An 18722-nucleotide genomic window follows, 5' to 3' on the forward strand; every position below is an offset into this window, starting at 1 on the left:
CTAGCTTTTGAATATAAATTATCATTTATTTCAAAGGCAATTAGTATCAAAAGACAGCAGCAATATGAAGTGTATTCTCTGTTCCTCACTTGAAAAGGATACCAATTATGCACAGGACTTTGAATTCTTTATCTAAGACAGTATGTCAAAAGAAATGGAGCAAAAATACCTTAACTGGACACATCAGAAAATGGTGCATCTTGAAGGGTCTTGATTACAGACCTTGAGACCACTTATTTTAAATACAAACAGTGCAAAAATTTAAAATGTCATTTCAGACACTGCAAAGTTAATTGCAGTACATCCTAAAAAACTAAAAAAAGCCAAACTTAGGCACCCAAAACTTACATCCACAGTGATGTCAATTACCCATTGTGGCACCGTTTCATTAAGAAGCATGGATTCGGTTTCACCTCCTGAATCCCGACATAACAACCTGAGACACACAGAAATTACCTTTATTGTAACAACAGTTATTGTCATTTGCATTAAAAAGCTTTCAGGAGAGGTCCTACCCTTTTAATGGGCAGGCAGCTTGAACTGTGTCAGCACCAAGAACTTACTAGGGAAGAGATCACTTATTTTCTGTAAAGACCAGAAGGAGCTATAGGGAAGACAGATCCCAGAGCAGAAACAGGGAGTAGGATCTCAGGAGACTATGGCTATGACACAGAAAATTTGGAAAAGTACTTTGCTCTGGATTGTGTTATGTTTGTGTGTTGAAGTACAGAACTGTCAGGAGAAGGGGAAAGGCACCTGGCATAAAGCCATTCTCTTCTCCTTGGGAAAAACGAGCTTTGCATGTAAAGCATCTGCTAAGCTCTCACTAAAAGGAAAGAATAAAACCAATTTTAGGAAATGTGCACACGCCATGATACAAAAAAAGCCACATTTAATTTTACAAATTGCAGTAAGGTATTTTGTCAGAGTCCTGCAATCCACCTTTTAGGTCCCATAAGCATGACTTGCTCCTTTCAATGGGGTCTTTTCAGTGTTCTCTTGAGAAGCAGCTGTGTAGCAGGTAAGATCTAGTACAGAATGGAGGCAGATACTAAGCCCCAGGTACAATGTAAATACATTGATACTGCAGGTAAAAAAGTCAGTTTTCCAAGCTGAAAATGGTTTCCCTGTTTTACTGACCAGTTTATGGACTGAAAGTTACATCATTCTGGGACCTGTTCAGCCTGGGAAACAAAACCAACAAATCAAACATTCCCTACCCCATAAATTTAAAATCCACTATATCTCAGTAAATATCAAACAATTCACAGGGTTTGCAAGCTCAGCACTTGTTTTGCAGCACTATTAAAGTGTCTCTGATGTATCACATATCATAGCAAGGTTTTTCAATGTAGAATGAAAAGAAGTGTAATCAGTACACACCCATTGCAACACAGAACCTGAGTCCTAATCTCTGGCAGGAAGGAGCATTCTACTGGATCATCAACTATAATTTTGGGAGCAGAAGCCAACTCTCCAGTGAGTAACAGCTCCTGAGTAACTAATACTCAAAGACCAGCGTAACACACTCATAGGAAAAGTTCCATAAGAATCTAAAGCAGTAAAACTTCATTCTAAAACACATTCTAGTTTATCAGTTTGCAGAAAGAAGGCACCCAAAAATATCACACACAATTAAGGACTATACACACAGCTCCTACTGCTTTAAAACCCCACACCTTGGTCATGTTCATACTCATAGGCTCAGTTGGATAATGCCAAATTATCAACACCTGCTTATTTTGCCTCTTGAGGGCATGTCTTGAATGTACAGAACAGATCCAAATAACATTTTTATAGCATGCCTGCTAGCACTAAGAAAGGGATTGTTCAGCCACTGGATTTATGTTTGTCAGTTTTTATACCTGAACAAAGTGCGTCCTCCAGCCTCACCAAAAATAACTGGTGTATGTGGTGGCACTTGGAAGTATCCATTTCCTTTCTGGACTCTGTTCTCCTGCTCCCCATTCACTGTAGGAAAAAAAACCCACATAAAACAGCAGTGAGACTGCACTAGGCCTTAGAATTGGGCACACATTCCACCTAGAGCAAATATATCTAGTAAATTAAGATCACAAGCTTCATAAAAAACAAGAAAAGCCCTATTTCCAAGACAGAGCAAGCATATAAAAAGAAACACTAGAGAGTAACAAGAGCAATACAGGTTTGTGAAAGGCCTATTTCAAAAGCCTTTGAGAAGAGGAGAGTAGAGCTCAGGAGCCCAAAACCTGATGATGAGGCTTTTTCCATTTCTTTTGTCAAACTGAACAATACTAATATTAGAAATCAACTAAAGAGACTCTGCTGAGACAAGACTGTTCTTCCCTCTACAGTGACAGTACAGAACTCTGAAGGGTGTTTGCACTGCTCTTCTACCTGGATTTGCCAGATGTCAAAACAGTGTACCAGGAATGCTCAGACTCAGTGCCCTGAAATTCCCGTGTTATAAATTCCATCTATTATAGCTAGCTACAGCAGCATGGTCTTCCAACACTGAAGAACCTGATTCCATATCAGGTTGATAGGACAAGATTAAAGAAAAATCAGCATTATTTATGCACCTCTTGAACAGTGCAGCTTCTAATCAGTAGGTAGCTTGAAACAATGCAGAAGAATTTGGATGCCTGACTTGCACTTGGGAAAAATCATCTTCATTACACTGTAGCATCTCATTACTGTATTTGAAGAGATGTTGAATTTGAGCAACATTAAGAAATTTAAATGGCACAGACTCATGAGATGAATGGTTCCTCAGCTTTCTAACCAGAAACACATGCAGTCAAAGAAAGGTCAGAAATTGCAATATGCAAAGAAACCAAAATCAAAAATCTATATTGGAACGGGGAAACATGATACTGAAGTTACAGCAAGTGAAAAATCCTATTGTTTGAAAGATTTCTTTGTAACACTTCTCTGAACAATTGAGAGGAACAACACTGCACAGATTTTGTGTTTACTTAAATTTGTACCTCTACAAAAACACCAGTGTCCAACAGGTACACTTCACCTTCCTAAGTCACTGCTCAGTGCCAGTTCCCTATTTTTTTTTCTTTTGGAAGGGCAATTAAAACTGATTCTGTTGGGAGTACTCCAAACATTCCACTGATCCACAACTCTACACAGGAATAACCAGTGCAGCATCAATAATCCAACACCACAAAAGCCTGTGGGGGACACTTCTCATACCTTGTCTGGCTCTAAGCTGCAAACTGCCAATACTCAGCAGTCTGAGAATCAGCAACTGAACCCAGAAGAGTCTGCCAAGTGCTCTAACCCTCCATGGGGACCAGTTTTGAAAGAAGAAAGCATCTAATTCTTGGCACAGTCTTATCACAAGTCAGCAAGATATGCTGAACATACACTTTTCTTAATTGCATCATCTATCTATAGAAAGTAATTTCTTAATCACCAAATATGAGACTTTTCAGTCAACTCTGCCCTGGGTTGAATGGATTTCAAACTCAGGAGTTACACAGTCTCTTATTTTGCCAAATTCAGCCACTTTCCTACATTTCACATGGCTGTGGTTTTCATCCAGTGCCTGACCAGACTCAGCATTCTTACCTTAAAATGCCATTCTAAGGTGTTTCTACAGAGCTACTCCATGTTTTGTTACATTGAATGTATTTTTTACAATAAAGCTTTTGTTTTATTTTGTTCACAACACCTAGAAGAAAACTGGAATTATGTCAAGAGAATACTGGCTAATGTTGGATAATTGAATTATTGTTCTTTACTGTCATTATCTAGAGTTTCTTTTCCAACTCAAGCTTCAGTTTGCCAGTAATTGTTTTTCATCAATGTTTTTCATCATGTTTTTGTAACTTCAGAATCATTTATTCACCCACTTTTTTTACAGACAGACTTAAGATTTTTGCTGATACTTTCAGAAGCACAACACACTTTCTGGTGTAAAGCAAATTTAGAAGTGCTAAAAAATGTCATGTCTATAATGCATAGACAGATAGGTGTAAGACAGCAAATCATTTATCTATTTAAGAAACAGATATATAAACAAACAATGTGTGGACAAATACTAAAAAAGGAAAATATTAAAATATTAACCATGGTTTATCTCATTTTCTTCTTCATCCACTGGATTGATATGTGTTCTAGGCCAGTACTCCAGAAGTGCTTGCAGCAGAAGCCCTCCAAGGTTTACTGTCAAGACATGGTGAAGCAGAACTCCAGTTACACAAAAAACATGGGCAACAAAATAATCTCCATTTGATGCACAGCTGAAAATTCCCCAAGAGTTTGAGCAGTTCTGTTCCCAAAGCAAACTATTTATGGGCACAGAAATCTGCTTGTCACAAGCTGAGAGCTGCAAGTTACAATCTTTCAGGAAAAGCTGATTTTAGAATCCCTGCTGTTGGATCACTCACGTGCTTTAACATTCTTTACATTAAGTTATAATTACTTTTTCCCTTTTGCTCCTTGAAGGTTTAAAACAAAATTAAATGTAAAACCTGAACATGAGTGATTCAGAAAAAAAGAGAATATTGTCTTTGGAGAATTTGCTACAGAATTTAGTATTAAGAAAATAAGCCCCAAAATCCAACCAGATACTGACATACATGGCACTGGAATACTTCAAAACATATATACTGGAATTTATTCTGCTTTTTTTGTTAAAATAGAACACTGATATTAGTTAAAACTTACATTTTGGATCAGAACCATCTGGACTGCTAAATCCAGCATCCTTTGCTGAAACCCAGGCTGCAAAGCAGTCACTTTCATCCAAAGTAATTGTCAACATCTGTTGGCAAAAGACCACGAGGAATTAATAGTTGTTTTGGATTAAACAAATCTATAAATCTCTAATTTTTTCCATACTTAGCTGGGAATACAAACCAAAGAATTTCTAAATGCATGACAGCACATTTTGTTTACCAAACTGTATTAATTCATAATTGGAATTGGTGGACTATACCACAAGCAAAAAATTAATTAAAAAATCTGTTAGATTATTACGAACAGAGGTAAAATTTGCTGGTTTACTTAAAAATAAATTTAACCCATCAGACAAGCGATGAGTGTTCTTCTAAAGTTAACAAACTAAAACCTTTGTGAACAAACAATATATGAAAAAATATGAAATATGACATTAAAACAACAGATTTAGGAGTTGTATCTCACCCCAGTTTTCAAGTCCACTGAGAACCAGTTTGGCACATAGACCATTTTAAATCTCTTCTTAATTTCTTCTTCAAAATCTACTTTCCCAAGGTCTTCAACTTTACATGCCTGTACACCAGAAGAAATGTACAAGTACTGAGTCATATCAACACCTCAAGTCTTTCACTTGATTTTCATATACACTTGGAATGATTGTGACTTATGAACCCTCCCTGAGCACTGCAGTCCAAAACCATACAAGTCAAAGGTTAAATCTTTCTCAAAAATTTGAACAATAGTTTATATGGTAAGAATTTTTTTTTTTCTTTTTTCATTTCTGAAGTAGTGGCATCAAGCCAGTAGAGAGGTCTGGAAATATTACTTCAGATTACTAGAAAATATCACTGAGTAGACTGCTGTCTTCTAATACCCTCTGTCATTCCCCTCCCCATCAGTACCAATATTTCAGTACTCTCCATCAAACACCAGTATTTGCTGCACATCAAGCAACAAATTCAGCTCAACTACTGCAATGGGAACAGCTATGAGTGAATTTCTGTGCAGATGCTTAATTTCTGTTTTATTTCGTATAAAAATGTCAGTAAAATTTTTAATAAAATGTTCGTATTTTAAGTGCTCCTAAAGTAATTCTGTTAAAATCCAAATTATTATAATCCACTTGCAGAGTCATCCTGAAACACTTGTTTTAAGCAAACACTAGGGATTGCAACCTTGGAATTTATTCCCTCAAAATCCAGGAAAAGTTACAGGAAGCAAAGACTGAAGGGTGCAGCTACAGGTAGGAAAACCTCCCTCTTTTCTTCCAGCATCCTCAAGAAAGAGTCTCAGCTTCTGAGTGCAAGGATCCTACACGAAAGGCAACACTCTGTACTGGCCAATAATCCCATCTCTACAGTGATTATGTATTTAAACACATATTGAGTGACCTTTCTCACAGCCTTACTAAGAAAAAAAAACCTGAATGAAAGTAAAAATTAACATTAGCATTTGACGTTGGTCCTGAGATCTAACACTGCACACTTACATACACACTGAAATAAAGAAAAGCTATTAACTTTTCCAAAAAAATAATCTAGATAATTTTTAGTATAAATCTATATCCTCCAACCTAATTTCTTTTTTGCTTCAGTCAACAACTCAGTAAGTTGCCTGAGCATGCTTTACCTCTTTATTGATCTTGGCTGGTGCACTGCATAGTTCAAGATGAAGAAAATATTTAGAATTTAAACAGGCTTTTGCCAGAGAATAAATCCCACTGGTGTGGGATTTGAGTCCTTTCTTTCTGTACTCTTTCCCCTCTCCTCTGACCAATCATTAGGTAAAGCACCTTAAAATGTCACACCAAGTCTCCCTAGGCAACACAAGGCAGGAGCCAGGCTTCCTTCTGTTCACTTTCCTGCCATTCCTGCCTTACCAGCTGACACAAGCCCCCCTCTTTGAAACAAACCCCCATCAAAACAGAAACATGTCAATACTGGATTGGATTCAGGTGAATGCAGATATCAGCCTCACATCAGGGACAGCTACAAAAAAGCTCAGAAATGCCCCCTCTTTTTTCAAAAGGCAAACTTTCCATGATGTCCTGAGACAGGAAGATGATTGACTTTCTACCAAAGAAATCTCAAGCACTAAAAATACATACATTAAAAAAGTGGCACAAAATAATTAATCATCCAACAGTAGAAAATCTGAAATTACATCCTTACCTTCAAGACATCCCAGTATGCCACATTATTATTTGTATCTTTGGTTAATATGTGTCTCTTGTCATTAAGAATGTGGCACTGAATAATACTAGCACCCCCTGGCAAAAAACCAAGAATTAAGGTTAGTACTGTCATTATTTTTTCCTAATATCACATTAGATTGCATAACATGACATATGCTGTTCTTTGGTTTCAGTTTTATTGTGTAAGGCTTGGATGTCACCAAGGTTTAAACACAATGTTAACTGTAACCAACACTGGATAGACAATAACCACATTGTTCTGGTTGAAATCATAGCATCAAGTTTTTAAAAAACTGAGTCAATCTTAAAGCTCTATCACTTGTCCTAATGATAACAGATTTTACAAGGTCTTCTGAAAAACAGTTGTTTACCTTTTATAACTTGGTCAGGCTGTGTACACAGGGGTGGTATGGGATTGGTACAATCATTATCATAATCTCCTGATGCTCTAAAATTATGGATTCCCTTCAAAGTCTAAGAAAGAAAGAAAATAGTAACATTCATAATCATCTATAAACTCTGCTTTTATCTGTGAGTAACAACTGCCAGTTCATGCTACTATTTAGATGTTAACAATCCAGTTTCAAAAAAGATAATTTATTCCTAAAAGTACCATAAATAGAGAGCAACGAAAGTAATTCAAAGCTTAATACCTTTTGATCAATTTCAATATTAGCATTTTACGATTTATTTTAAAGAAAGCTTACAGATCACAGCACATCCCAGTCAAATTGAAAGCAACAGCCCAACAGTTCCCAAACCAAGACTGCAAATTCCATACTCAACTGAACTCACAAACTGTGAAATATATCACTTACCCATTTATTCACAGAGGATTTAGTTGTTGCAACCCAAAGCGCTGGAGGAGGATCAGCTGATCTATCAAGTTCCATCTAAATAATGAAACAAACTTTCAGTCATGCTTAACTTATTTTCCCTTTGATAATTGTCTTGCAAAGACCTGCTGCCATAATTGAAACTGTCTTAGGAACAGCACTACTTTCAGTTTACTGCAGAAATACAAAGTTTAAAAGGTGAAACTTCTGAAAATCCAGAGGAATTATTACAAATATTCAACAAATGAGTTGTAGACATGGGTAATGGTAGATGCAATGTGTATTAACACACAGTAGTTAAAGTTGTTTCCAGCATGATGCAATCTGGTCTAATGGACAGTTTGGTAAGTACAGTATTTTCTCAATTACTTTGTATTCAGACAATTCATATGGTTAAAATGAGAATGTGAGAAGTTCTGTACTAATCGAAAAAATAGCAGAACTTTATATATTTGGGTCTGCCATTACATTTCTCAGATTAATGAATCACTGTAGCCAAGATTAGAGGCCCCTTCTGACCTCTGTACAGCTGACCAGTGCTTTCATTTTCTATTTTGAACTGAAATTTCTCATATTCTGACTTTTCCAGAACTAAATTAATGTATACAGGATTTTATCTTAACACACTAAGCTAGAGCTCACTCACAAGGAAGCCAAGCTGCTTATATTTATTGGTATTGGTTTCAATTGAACACTCCTTATAAACCTGCAGGTTCCAAGGTAATGTCACTAAAGTAACAGACAGCAAAAAAATTCAAAAAACAGTCTCTTTGAAAGATTCAGACTTGTGCATGCAAACATCATGTTTAGACGTTCAAAAAACCTATAATCAACTTTATTCCTGGTTCCCATGAGTATGTAACAGATCCTAACACAGTCCTGTGCACATATGCTGCTGCCAAGAAAAACCAGTTTTTGTACAAAACCTTGGCAATGCCAGCACAGCTTCTTAAAACTATACTAAAGCCTGGTAAACCCAACTCCTAGTGTCTGAAGCATATTCAATTTCAGTAATATTTGAATTTGCATATTTTAAGTAGCTGCCAGGCATCCATCTTCTTCAGACAATTCAACTTTAGGTGTAATTTAGGAGATGAAGCCAATCTGCTGAAGATGTGGTATAATAAACACTTGTTAGCCAATGTGAATTCTTTAATCAATTTATACCTCAAGCCACTGTTTCATGAGACAACATACAAATACCCTTTTATACTGTGAAGGTGACAGAACATTGGCACAGGATGCCCAGAAAGGTTGTGAATTCTCCATTCTTGGAGATACTCAAAAGCCATCATGATGTGGTTCCAGGCAACTGGCTCTTGAGCAGGGGAGAGGGAGTGGACCAGATGAGCTTCAGACATTACTTCTAACCCCAAACACTCTGCAATTCTCTGAATTAAACTCAATTACCTTAAGAACTGGTGCCTTTTCTTCACAGATCAGCACACGGATATCAGGATTTCGTAGATCTGTACAATAAATCTTCCTGTCTCTTCCTCCTGAATAAACATGAGTGAAGGCTTCATTGACCTGCAGAGCCCAAACACCTTCATCATGGACTCGGTATGTGGCAATGCATCTCTGCTGCCCAAGGGACCACAGGCGAATAGTCCCGTCAGAGCTGCCTGAAAGACACTGAGCAACAACGAGCACACTTCAATTAAGCAGGTATTTAAGGCTTTGAAAATATTTTTTCCCCATAAAAAGCTTTTATAATTCATATGGTTATATTTTGCCATTAAGATGGTGCTAAATAGGTAACAACTCTAGTCACAATTTCCAGTATTTTATGTAAACAACCCACTCCAGACCTAGATGAATCTGTAATAAAAACAACTTTCACCCATCCAGCCTCACTGCCTTAACCACTAAATATCTGTAATACTTGTTAAGCTACCTTCTGTAACCTATGACATTAAATTACATTGATATGGACTAATGATGTTTCTGCTCTCTGTAAAATGCCTTAGTCTCAGGTTAAAGCACATACCTGGGTGCCATCTCTGTTCAACAACAAAGCTTTGACATTGTCCGTGTGCCCTTTGAGTTTCATTAGTTTTGCACAAGTCCTTGGATCCCACACTCTTAGAACCTATGGAAATAGACATTGGATAACTGGCATTAACACCATTCTTCCCACCAATGTGTTACCCCTGCAGAAATTAAGCCTTTCCAAATGAATCAGCCCTTATTTTGAACACGTGGACATCCATCACAGAAAATATATGTCAGAACACGACAGACACAACTATAGCTTATGCAGCTCTAATAATCAGATTCTCTTGATTTTAATTTAATTTGTTCTGGTTTCTTCTGTCTAAAAGAAATTAAAGAGTGGAAGTGACTGGAAACAGGACAGTGTTTCCAGATGTGGGCAAAAAAAATAAATTCTGAGAATCCTCTAAGATGCTTCACTGGTGTATGCTATTTTCATTTTTATATTGTCTTGGAAATAAAATTCTCTCAAGGTTAGATTAGGTAAAAGAAAACAACACATAGAGACTTAAGCCTGTTCCACCTTCCTTTACAACAAAGAGCAAGGGCTGTCTTTTGGGAACACTTGAGCTTCATTAGCTCGCTTCATTTCCCATCTCCTGCTGGGATCTCACAAATTGCTGGCACCTTCTCTCCTACCTGCAGCAACTGCTTCAGTCTTGATAATCATCTGAGTCATGTGCCCTCAAAAATCAGAGCTCTTGTGGGCAAATGTAACAATCTCTGACAAAGAGGGTTACACAAGATGATCTGATTGTCTCCCCTATGCATTAAAGCTCTATGGATACATCACATCTTCAGCCTGAGGCAGGATTTGTATCCTACACTTGCACTCCCACTTAAGAGAAGCGTCTGCTCTCACTACTGAAAACACAAAAGCTGCTACAGACATGACATTGAAAATGAATCAAATTGTCTCTTTATACTGAGATCAAACTGAAGTGAAATGAAGCTTACCGAATTTTGCTTACCTTTTCAGTGGACCCTGATACAATAACTGTTCCCATTTGATTCATTGCAAGGCTGTAGATTGAGTCTTTGTTCCCACTCAGGGAAGAAGCTATTTCAAAATAAAATTCACATTTTCAATTTTAATGCTGTCATTTGAAAAACATACTTATTCACTCAAAATGGGTATTTTAATACCCTTTGACCCATGAAAATAGTGCTACCCTGCCCTGTATATAGAGCTGCTTTAAGAAAGACAATATCAGACTAATGCTAGAAAAACCCCATTCCAATTCTTCATCTACTACTGCATAAAAACAAAATAACCCCTCAGATTTATGGTCATTACTATCTTGGCACCCTTTTGGCACCACAATTCTGTGGCCAGGGCCATCAAGCTACTCTTGGTCAACTATTTTATTGGAGTATGACACTTTGTGAGCTTGTAACACACAGCATTTGGATTTAAAGGCAGAGATTTTTTTCCAAGCCAAGTATCAGTAAAATTCTACATTTTGTATTAAAGGCTCCTCTCCTAGTTCAGCAGAGATGCAGAGAAGTTACACTGCAGCACTGAAATGTGAGTATGGATGCTACCTCTGCATTTATGAAAACCATATGGCAGCTCCTTAGCATCACACCTGCCATCAGAGCTGAGGAATTCTACACCATCCAGCCTAACCCACTTTTGGAGATTAAAGTACCAGTCCCTCAACTGGGAAAAGCACAGACACAGCAAATGAAAATCATCTATTTAGAGAGCACAATCAGGCATTTCATCAAGCCTCAAATCCATACCATCAGTATGCCAAGAAGGCTGAGAATAGCAACAAACTGCATGGCCAGCAAAAACGTGAAACTTCACACAATGATTTATTTATATGATGGAGCTAAGTTTCCAACACAGGCTTTGTAACCTAATATCATAATGTAGTATCACATTTTGTCACAGCAGAGGAACCTGTGTCAGGGGAGGTTTAGGCTGGATATTATGAAGAGGTTTTTTTCCCCAGAGGGTGGTTGGGTACTGAAAAGGCTCCTCAGGGAATGGTCACTGCCCCTGGGCTGCCAGTGCCCCAGGAGCATTTGGACAACGCTCACAGGCATAGGGTGGGATTCTTGGGATTGTCCCATGCAGGGTCAGGAATTGAACTCAATGATCCTTGAGGGTCCCTTACAATTCAGGATATTCTATGACTCTGTGAAGAATGATGCAGCTTTACTTCAGGGTCCTCTTAGCCACTGGTTATAGCATCCAAATGCAAACTGTCAAAGGAAATCTATTATTTGAAGCTAAAATAAAGTGAGTCTTCCACTGTCCCCAGAGAACAGCTAAAAGCAAAACACAGAACTGAAAACTCTTGAAGGTTAGCACACTGTTCTACAATCATAATAATTTAGGAAAGGATAATATACAGAGTTATCAAAAGCTGGATAGCAGGAATAGGAAAATCTCAAATGTACAGAAGCAAAATTTATGCCAGAACAAAAGCAAAGCTCAACTCCATCCTCTTCTGGAAGGGACTACCTCTCAAAAGCTAAATCTCTCCACTTAATTTGAATTATAGCTCTGCTGACTGAGACACTCTTTAAAAATGGGCTTCCCTCTTGATGCTGCCTTGTGTACACTGCTTCCAGGTAATCAGATAGGAAACTAATGCACAAGAACAATTTTCATTTGTAATCTGAAAAAATCCATACTGCTTGAAAGGACTCAGGAAAACAGGTTCTGTGAGGATATACACCATGTTCTTTCCAACAGAAACACTATTACTGGGGAGCACTAAAATGAAAGAAAAAACTCCTCTGCTTCCTCTTCCTGCCCCTTATGAAATATTTGCATTCCTACCCTAGAAATGCAAATATCTCCCCATTACCTTAGAGGTAATGTCTCCACTTCCATTTGATCTTGGGTTCAAAACAAGCATCAGCTCCTCAGTACTCCCCATCTCCCATTTCTGATTCACTTGAATAATTTAGGCTCTGTATCACTGTTACAGCGTACAATAAATGTTTTTATGTTTTTTATTATCCCACTACTGAGTTTTCCTGTGAGCTCACAAATAAGTTCTTCCTTCAAAAACTCTTTGTTCAAGTAGAAGACAGCAAAGCTCACAGTTATCAGCAAAGTTTGGCTATAAAATAATTCTACTTTCAGTGAAAATAAGAAAGAAATAGAAGGATTTTATACTTCTGGGAAATATAAGGTAAATCACTTTAGTCATGTGCCATCCCAATACCATTCTGCAGTGCAACGTAGCTCACTAAAGCCATCTCTCTTCCAACAGCTACTCAGACATGTCAGCACAAGGCTATACTTGAATTAAAAAGTTCTTCAGACAACAAATGCAAACCTGACAGTTCTGCCCAGCAGATGCACATTTGGTTTTAGAAGATACCAAATCTTTAAAATTAAACACACCTTTCAAAATCAGCCCAATACAGTAAATAAAAAAAGCCACACCAACACAACTACATGCCTGCCTCTTATTTATAGAATCACATACTCTTGAAATGTCTTAGGAATACGTTGTGCCAATTCCAAATTTTAGTTTTGCAGATTTTCCTTGAGTCATTCCTAACCTATGACTGATGAAGCAACTACTCTTATTTAAAAAATTAAGATGTGGTAGTGTGCGAGATAGTTCTGCTCTTTCCCAATGCATATGAGACTCTGCTATTGTTTAAACACCTACCAAAGTGTAAAATGAAAACACAATTTTTCCAACCTACCTAACAAGCAGCAAAGTACACTGTGGTCACACTAGACCCTCTTTTTCAAAAAAATATACTGTAAAATAGCAAATACAAACCAGGATGCCATGACCCAGATCTATGTTATTCACTCAAATCCAACTGAACCTAACAGCTAGTGACACTTCCCAGAAGAGAAACTTAACCAGTTCTACCCTGACCATTCTAAAAAAGGCACTGTTGGAATTGCTGTATAAGGAAAGATCTCACAATTTATGTAACACTGTTCTGGGAGAGAGAAGGAGGAGAGGTGACTTCCTAAAAGATGATGGTGACACTGAGAATTAACCCTGATGAGGAGAATCTACAGTTTCCCCTTGCCTTTTAATCTCTAGTGAGTTACATCTCACCAGTATGTTATCCTTATATTTAGTCAGGGCTTTGTGTTACTCTGTATGGTTTTTAGTCCAGTTTATAGAGAAACTATTCTTCTGACAGATTGGATAAATGTATCAAGGAGCTGTACTGCCTGTTTTTTCAGCATCTATACAAGCAAAAAGAAATCCCAAATTACAATACATAGAAAAATGTAGGAGCAAATAAGCTAAGAGAACATTCATATAAAAGGTTGGTTGAGAAGCTAAAAGCTTCTCAAGTTAAAGCTCTATCAAGTTGCAGAGAAACCAGCATGTCACAGTTCAGGAGAAACAGTTCAAAGAGACTTGTCCTCTATTCTAAATGCCATGACTGTTGGCTGCTCTAGATTTCCAGCTATTACATAACACAACAAATGGACTGATTGCATACAAAACCCACCTTCAAATTTCTTGCCCATTTTTTATGTACAGATAGAAACAGAACCCATAGCTTTAAATTCATCTCACAGATCACCCTACTCAATAAAATGCATTGCCTCCCCTGCCCAGGTACCTACTTGTGACAGTGTTATTTGAGGCAGTCAGTGCTGTGAGAGTATTTACATCCCAGAGGAATATCTGTCTGTCCAGCCCAGCAGATGCTACCAGCTCCTTATCTTTTGCATATGCTAAGGCTTTCACATAGTCCTACAATTAAATGAAAGTAACAATATGAATCAACAATGTTATCCTTTTGAAGTCTACATCTCAATAATTGTAAGAATGGCAGTGATCACACACAGTATTTACAGATAATATTTTTCACCTTATGCGTCCTTAGTGTTGACATGCAAAATCCCTTATGTGCATTCCACACTTTAACAGTAGTATCTGAAGAAGCAGATATCACTAAATTGGAAAGAATAAAGACTAAATTTTAATGGCTTATATATTACTTTAGAGCATATTCGTAACTACTCTAATTTGTTTTTCAAAAAAGATTAAAACAATCATTTATATACACATTTCAATTTTCATTAAAACAGCTGCTCACATAATTTAAAAAAATTCACAATATACATCACAAATTAATTTTACATGCTAAGAAAAGATGGAAAATAATTAAAGCAGCAGGTAATTTACTTGTATACAGTTTCTGAATACTGTAGTTCTGAAACTTTTAAGTACTTACATGTTTTGCCATTGCAGCAGAGCACAATGTCATTTACCCAATCTGTGTGATGTTCCATAGATGCTATATAAGGGTCTTGCTGCAAATTAAGAAAAAAATAAGCTCATCACCAATGGAGAAGATTGTGACTATCAGATCCCGTCGTGATATTATCTTCAACCTGCATATGGATCCAAAGTTCCCTCATTGTTTGAAATCACTATTTCAGAACCTTTTTGTGATAGAACTATACAGTTATGTAAGATATCACAATATGAGCAATTATCAAAAGGATTTTGTGATCACAGTAATTGGCAGCTGTTAAAAACCATCACATACAGCCCTGGAGGCAGCTTACTAGCAGGATAACTTGGAAAAAGAAGGTTTAGACACAGGAATCCCCTCCTGACTGACCTTGTGCTGATTGACACTCCATATCCTTATGATGGAGTCCCGGCCTGCTGTGAAGAGTCTGTTTAATGCTGGGTCCAGCTGAAGCGCATTTACCCCGTTTCGGTTGTACTTCTCCACTTCATCTCTAATCACATAGGAGACCTAAAACACATTTGCACAAATCCAATTATGGTATTAAGATACTGACCTGGTCAGAAAACCTGAACATCTAATTTCATCTTTGTGAGGTTCTTGAGTAAAAAATATGAAGAGTTTTACAAGCATTGTCTGTCAGTTTGAGAGTTACCAGCACCACCAAAGTCATTTGGCCCCAAAAATGGGGAAGAGTCACAGAAAAGACTCAGCAGTGATAGAACTGGAGCCCAAAAGAGTGTTTTAATCATTACAACTTAAGCTAAGTTAGACCCAGAGAATCCTCAGCTCAGTTCCCTGCTGTGTGTGTATATTCTGGGTGATCTCAGACAACACACAGAGTCTGTGTCTCGCTTCCCAAGTGGGGCCCACAGTTTCTTTAGCTGGGATGCCAGTATTTCCCAGCCTCACAAAGGAGAGGATATGGTCACCATGGCTTACAAAGCACTGAAAGACTGCAGATAAAAATTCAAGCTATTTCAGGCGTCACTATTATTTTTAAACCAATTTTTAAAGAACTACCTACCTGTCAAAATAATAAGAAACTCAAACTCTTACTGCTCTTTCAGGTAAATTGTTCCATTAGTTTCTTCCCTCCACGTTTGACAGTACTGTGTGTAAAGGTTATTCCATGGATTTGTTCAGAAAAACTAAAATGAAATTTCAGGATATCCTGAAAGGCCACAGCAGTCTCCATTATTAGTGTTCAGTAAATACAATTCCAAGACACTACAGTTTCTTCAGAGCTACTGCACTCATTTTCCTGATCCCTGCATTTACACAGGGCTTACACACTACTCTGAGGAAAGCCCTCACACTGAAGGAAAAGGAGGGGAAGATGCCAGTTATGCATCTTCCCAGATTCTGTAAAATATAATCAGAACAAGGTAAAATTTCATGCTTGGTATAATCAAACCTGCTCAAAGCAGGAATAATTTGGATACACAAGTGCCAGTGTTTTGAGAATGCTTATAAGGAGTATTCCTGGGGTAGAGATCTGAAAGCAGTTTGCCACTTCAGTAACTGTGTTAAAGTAGTATAAAGAAAACGTTTTCCAGATCAGATCTCAGTGACACAAATTAAAACCAACAAAAGAAGATGTTCAGTGGTCCTTATCACTGAAGAAATATTTTACAGCAGCTCAGATTCCATACCATGAGAACTGACAGGTCCATTTGGTAAATGTGGGCAAAACCTCCACTGAATTATCCCATCCCCTGGCAGCACAGACAGAGAACTAATGCTTCCAGAAAACACGTGTCTAGTGCTATTCTTTGTTTGAGAAACAGCTGGAGGAGCTCTACAGACCAACACTGGATGATCAAAATTAAGAGCTTCCTGAATCCTTCTGCCTCAACACTCTGCATTTACCATTCCACAAGTCCTTCACTACATTAGTGTTATGTCCCAATGCTCTTAAGGACCCTCTCAGCCACTCTCAGCCCTTTTAGTATCACAGCTCTTCCTCACAGTTTTAGATCATGCCCTCATTGCTGATACTTTCAGCTTCTCTCACCCATTCCGGACTCATCCATAACGTTCTTGCAATCCATGCTCAAGTTTCCACCTACACACAGCTCCAGAGACACTGCTGAAAGAAGGCACCATCAACCACACAGAAATGTTATGTTAAAACACTTCAAGTACTTGAGGTATTATTTTTTTTTGAGATGCAGGGAGCAAAATGTATGTACCACTCTCACCTGGGCTTAATCACATCATGTCTATATTGGTAAAAGACCCACACAGAATATATGCACGAAATAATGTTAGAGTCAAAGTCACGGTTTAATGTGATACAAACACGAGGCAAAGGGATGGCCATCAAATTCATGCTGCTGTCAAACTCTTTGAATAAAGCCAATAAAAACACTCAGTTAAAAATACTAAATGTGAGCAGCTAAGACACAAACCCAGAGGTCAGTACATCAAATTTGATGTTACTTATTATAGAGAACAATATTCTCCTGACACAGTATCAGGCTCAAGATCAGCACGGCCCTTCACCTGTTGTTTTCCCAACTGCTAGCAGGATATTCTTTGAGAAATCTGCAATTTTTGGATTTGTTCCTCCTCTGCCAGTCACTTCCCATATTTGTTATATTTTCAGGTATAATTTAAGAGCTCTTCATTCCACTCCTAAGTTAGATTGTCAAACTATGTTAGTCACCTAAGCATGGTAACACATATGCTTTTTGCACATAATAATGTTACTCTTTCTAATTTAACAGAGCTCAAGAAAAACACAGCCATAAATATTTAAAAATGCAAAAAAGCCCCAAACAATGGCTTACTTTAGTAAATAAGGTACTTTTCATATATGATTAAAACTTTCACAGGACTTTGGAAACTGAGTCATATTTCTACATTAATCTTGATGGAATTAAAGTCAACTCAACCAAATGCTGTTTTTCCCTCACACAAAGACATGATCAGAGAGACTGACAACCAGTTCTCACTACCACCAGTATTGAAATATTCAAAGTTAAATTTGCCCTTTATTCTCTTTAATGACTTCCACATATTAATTTAGTCAAACATCTCTTGGCAAGTATTGTTTTTATTTTAAAAGAACTGGGACAAAGAGAGAGGTTATATTGCTTCAGGGTTATTGTTCCATGGTAGATCTGAGCTGGATCTCAGCAGCAGTTGAGCAGGAAACCCAACATCATTCTTCTTTCTCCCTGTGAGAAACTTGAGAAAATAACTTTGCTGTAACAACTGAATTAAACAAGATTAAAATCTTGGGAGTAAATACAAGAGATATTTGATGGAAAAAAAAATATGGCAAAACAACAAAAAGAGCTTGACACAAAATTCCCCAGCAGTGACTGCTACTGGTCACAGAATTCAAGCAGTTACTTTAGTCTCTCCTCAAACTTACAATTTTACAAAGTGTTATTTACTGTCCACAGAAGGAATAGTATACTTGTACTGATAAACTGTCTTAAAAACTGAAGGAGTATTGGTAAGAAGAAAAATAAATATCTATTTTATTAGGTAATGATAACTTCTTCCATGGCAAGAAACAATGACAGATATTTTTCAATCATAAAAGTAATTCTAATCCAAATTAAGCATGGTCTCCTTAATTTTTTATTTTTTAAATTCCTAATACTATGAGGACAAAGAGAAAATTAAAATGAGAGAAAATTATGCTGTGGTCAGCAAGTTGATGGGACACCACACCAACATTTCAAATGAACACTGCAATTTGAGCAGTTGGCTAAGGACAAGGCAAACCATTTGTCCTGAAAACAGTATGATCTGCAAAGGACTACAGCAAAAAATGTAGCTCATTTTGG

At 37.4% G+C, this 18722-nt stretch overlaps 1 protein-coding gene across 1 annotated transcript in view; it reads right to left on the reverse strand.

Moving 5' to 3' along the window:
• Positions 1-18722, reverse strand: part of WDR48 (WD repeat domain 48) — a 31252-nt gene that overhangs the window by 7665 nt on the left and 4865 nt on the right. The window contains exons 2-16 of the mRNA XM_069006333.1: positions 15286-15426; positions 14893-14971; positions 14527-14609; positions 14279-14408; positions 10674-10762; positions 9698-9799; positions 9118-9342; positions 7690-7764; positions 7243-7345; positions 6849-6946; positions 5143-5250; positions 4666-4762; positions 4066-4161; positions 1866-1971; positions 349-436 (exon numbers count right to left, since the gene is read on the reverse strand). Of these exons, the coding sequence (XP_068862434.1) occupies positions 349-436; positions 1866-1971; positions 4066-4161; positions 4666-4762; positions 5143-5250; positions 6849-6946; positions 7243-7345; positions 7690-7764; positions 9118-9342; positions 9698-9799; positions 10674-10762; positions 14279-14408; positions 14527-14609; positions 14893-14971; positions 15286-15426 (1620 nt within the window). The remainder of the gene's footprint in view (positions 1-348; positions 437-1865; positions 1972-4065; positions 4162-4665; positions 4763-5142; positions 5251-6848; positions 6947-7242; positions 7346-7689; positions 7765-9117; positions 9343-9697; positions 9800-10673; positions 10763-14278; positions 14409-14526; positions 14610-14892; positions 14972-15285; positions 15427-18722) is intronic.

This window comes from Aphelocoma coerulescens, chromosome 2, assembly GCF_041296385.1.
Source record: "Aphelocoma coerulescens isolate FSJ_1873_10779 chromosome 2, UR_Acoe_1.0, whole genome shotgun sequence".
In the NCBI taxonomy this organism is placed as follows: domain Eukaryota; kingdom Metazoa; phylum Chordata; class Aves; order Passeriformes; family Corvidae; genus Aphelocoma; species Aphelocoma coerulescens.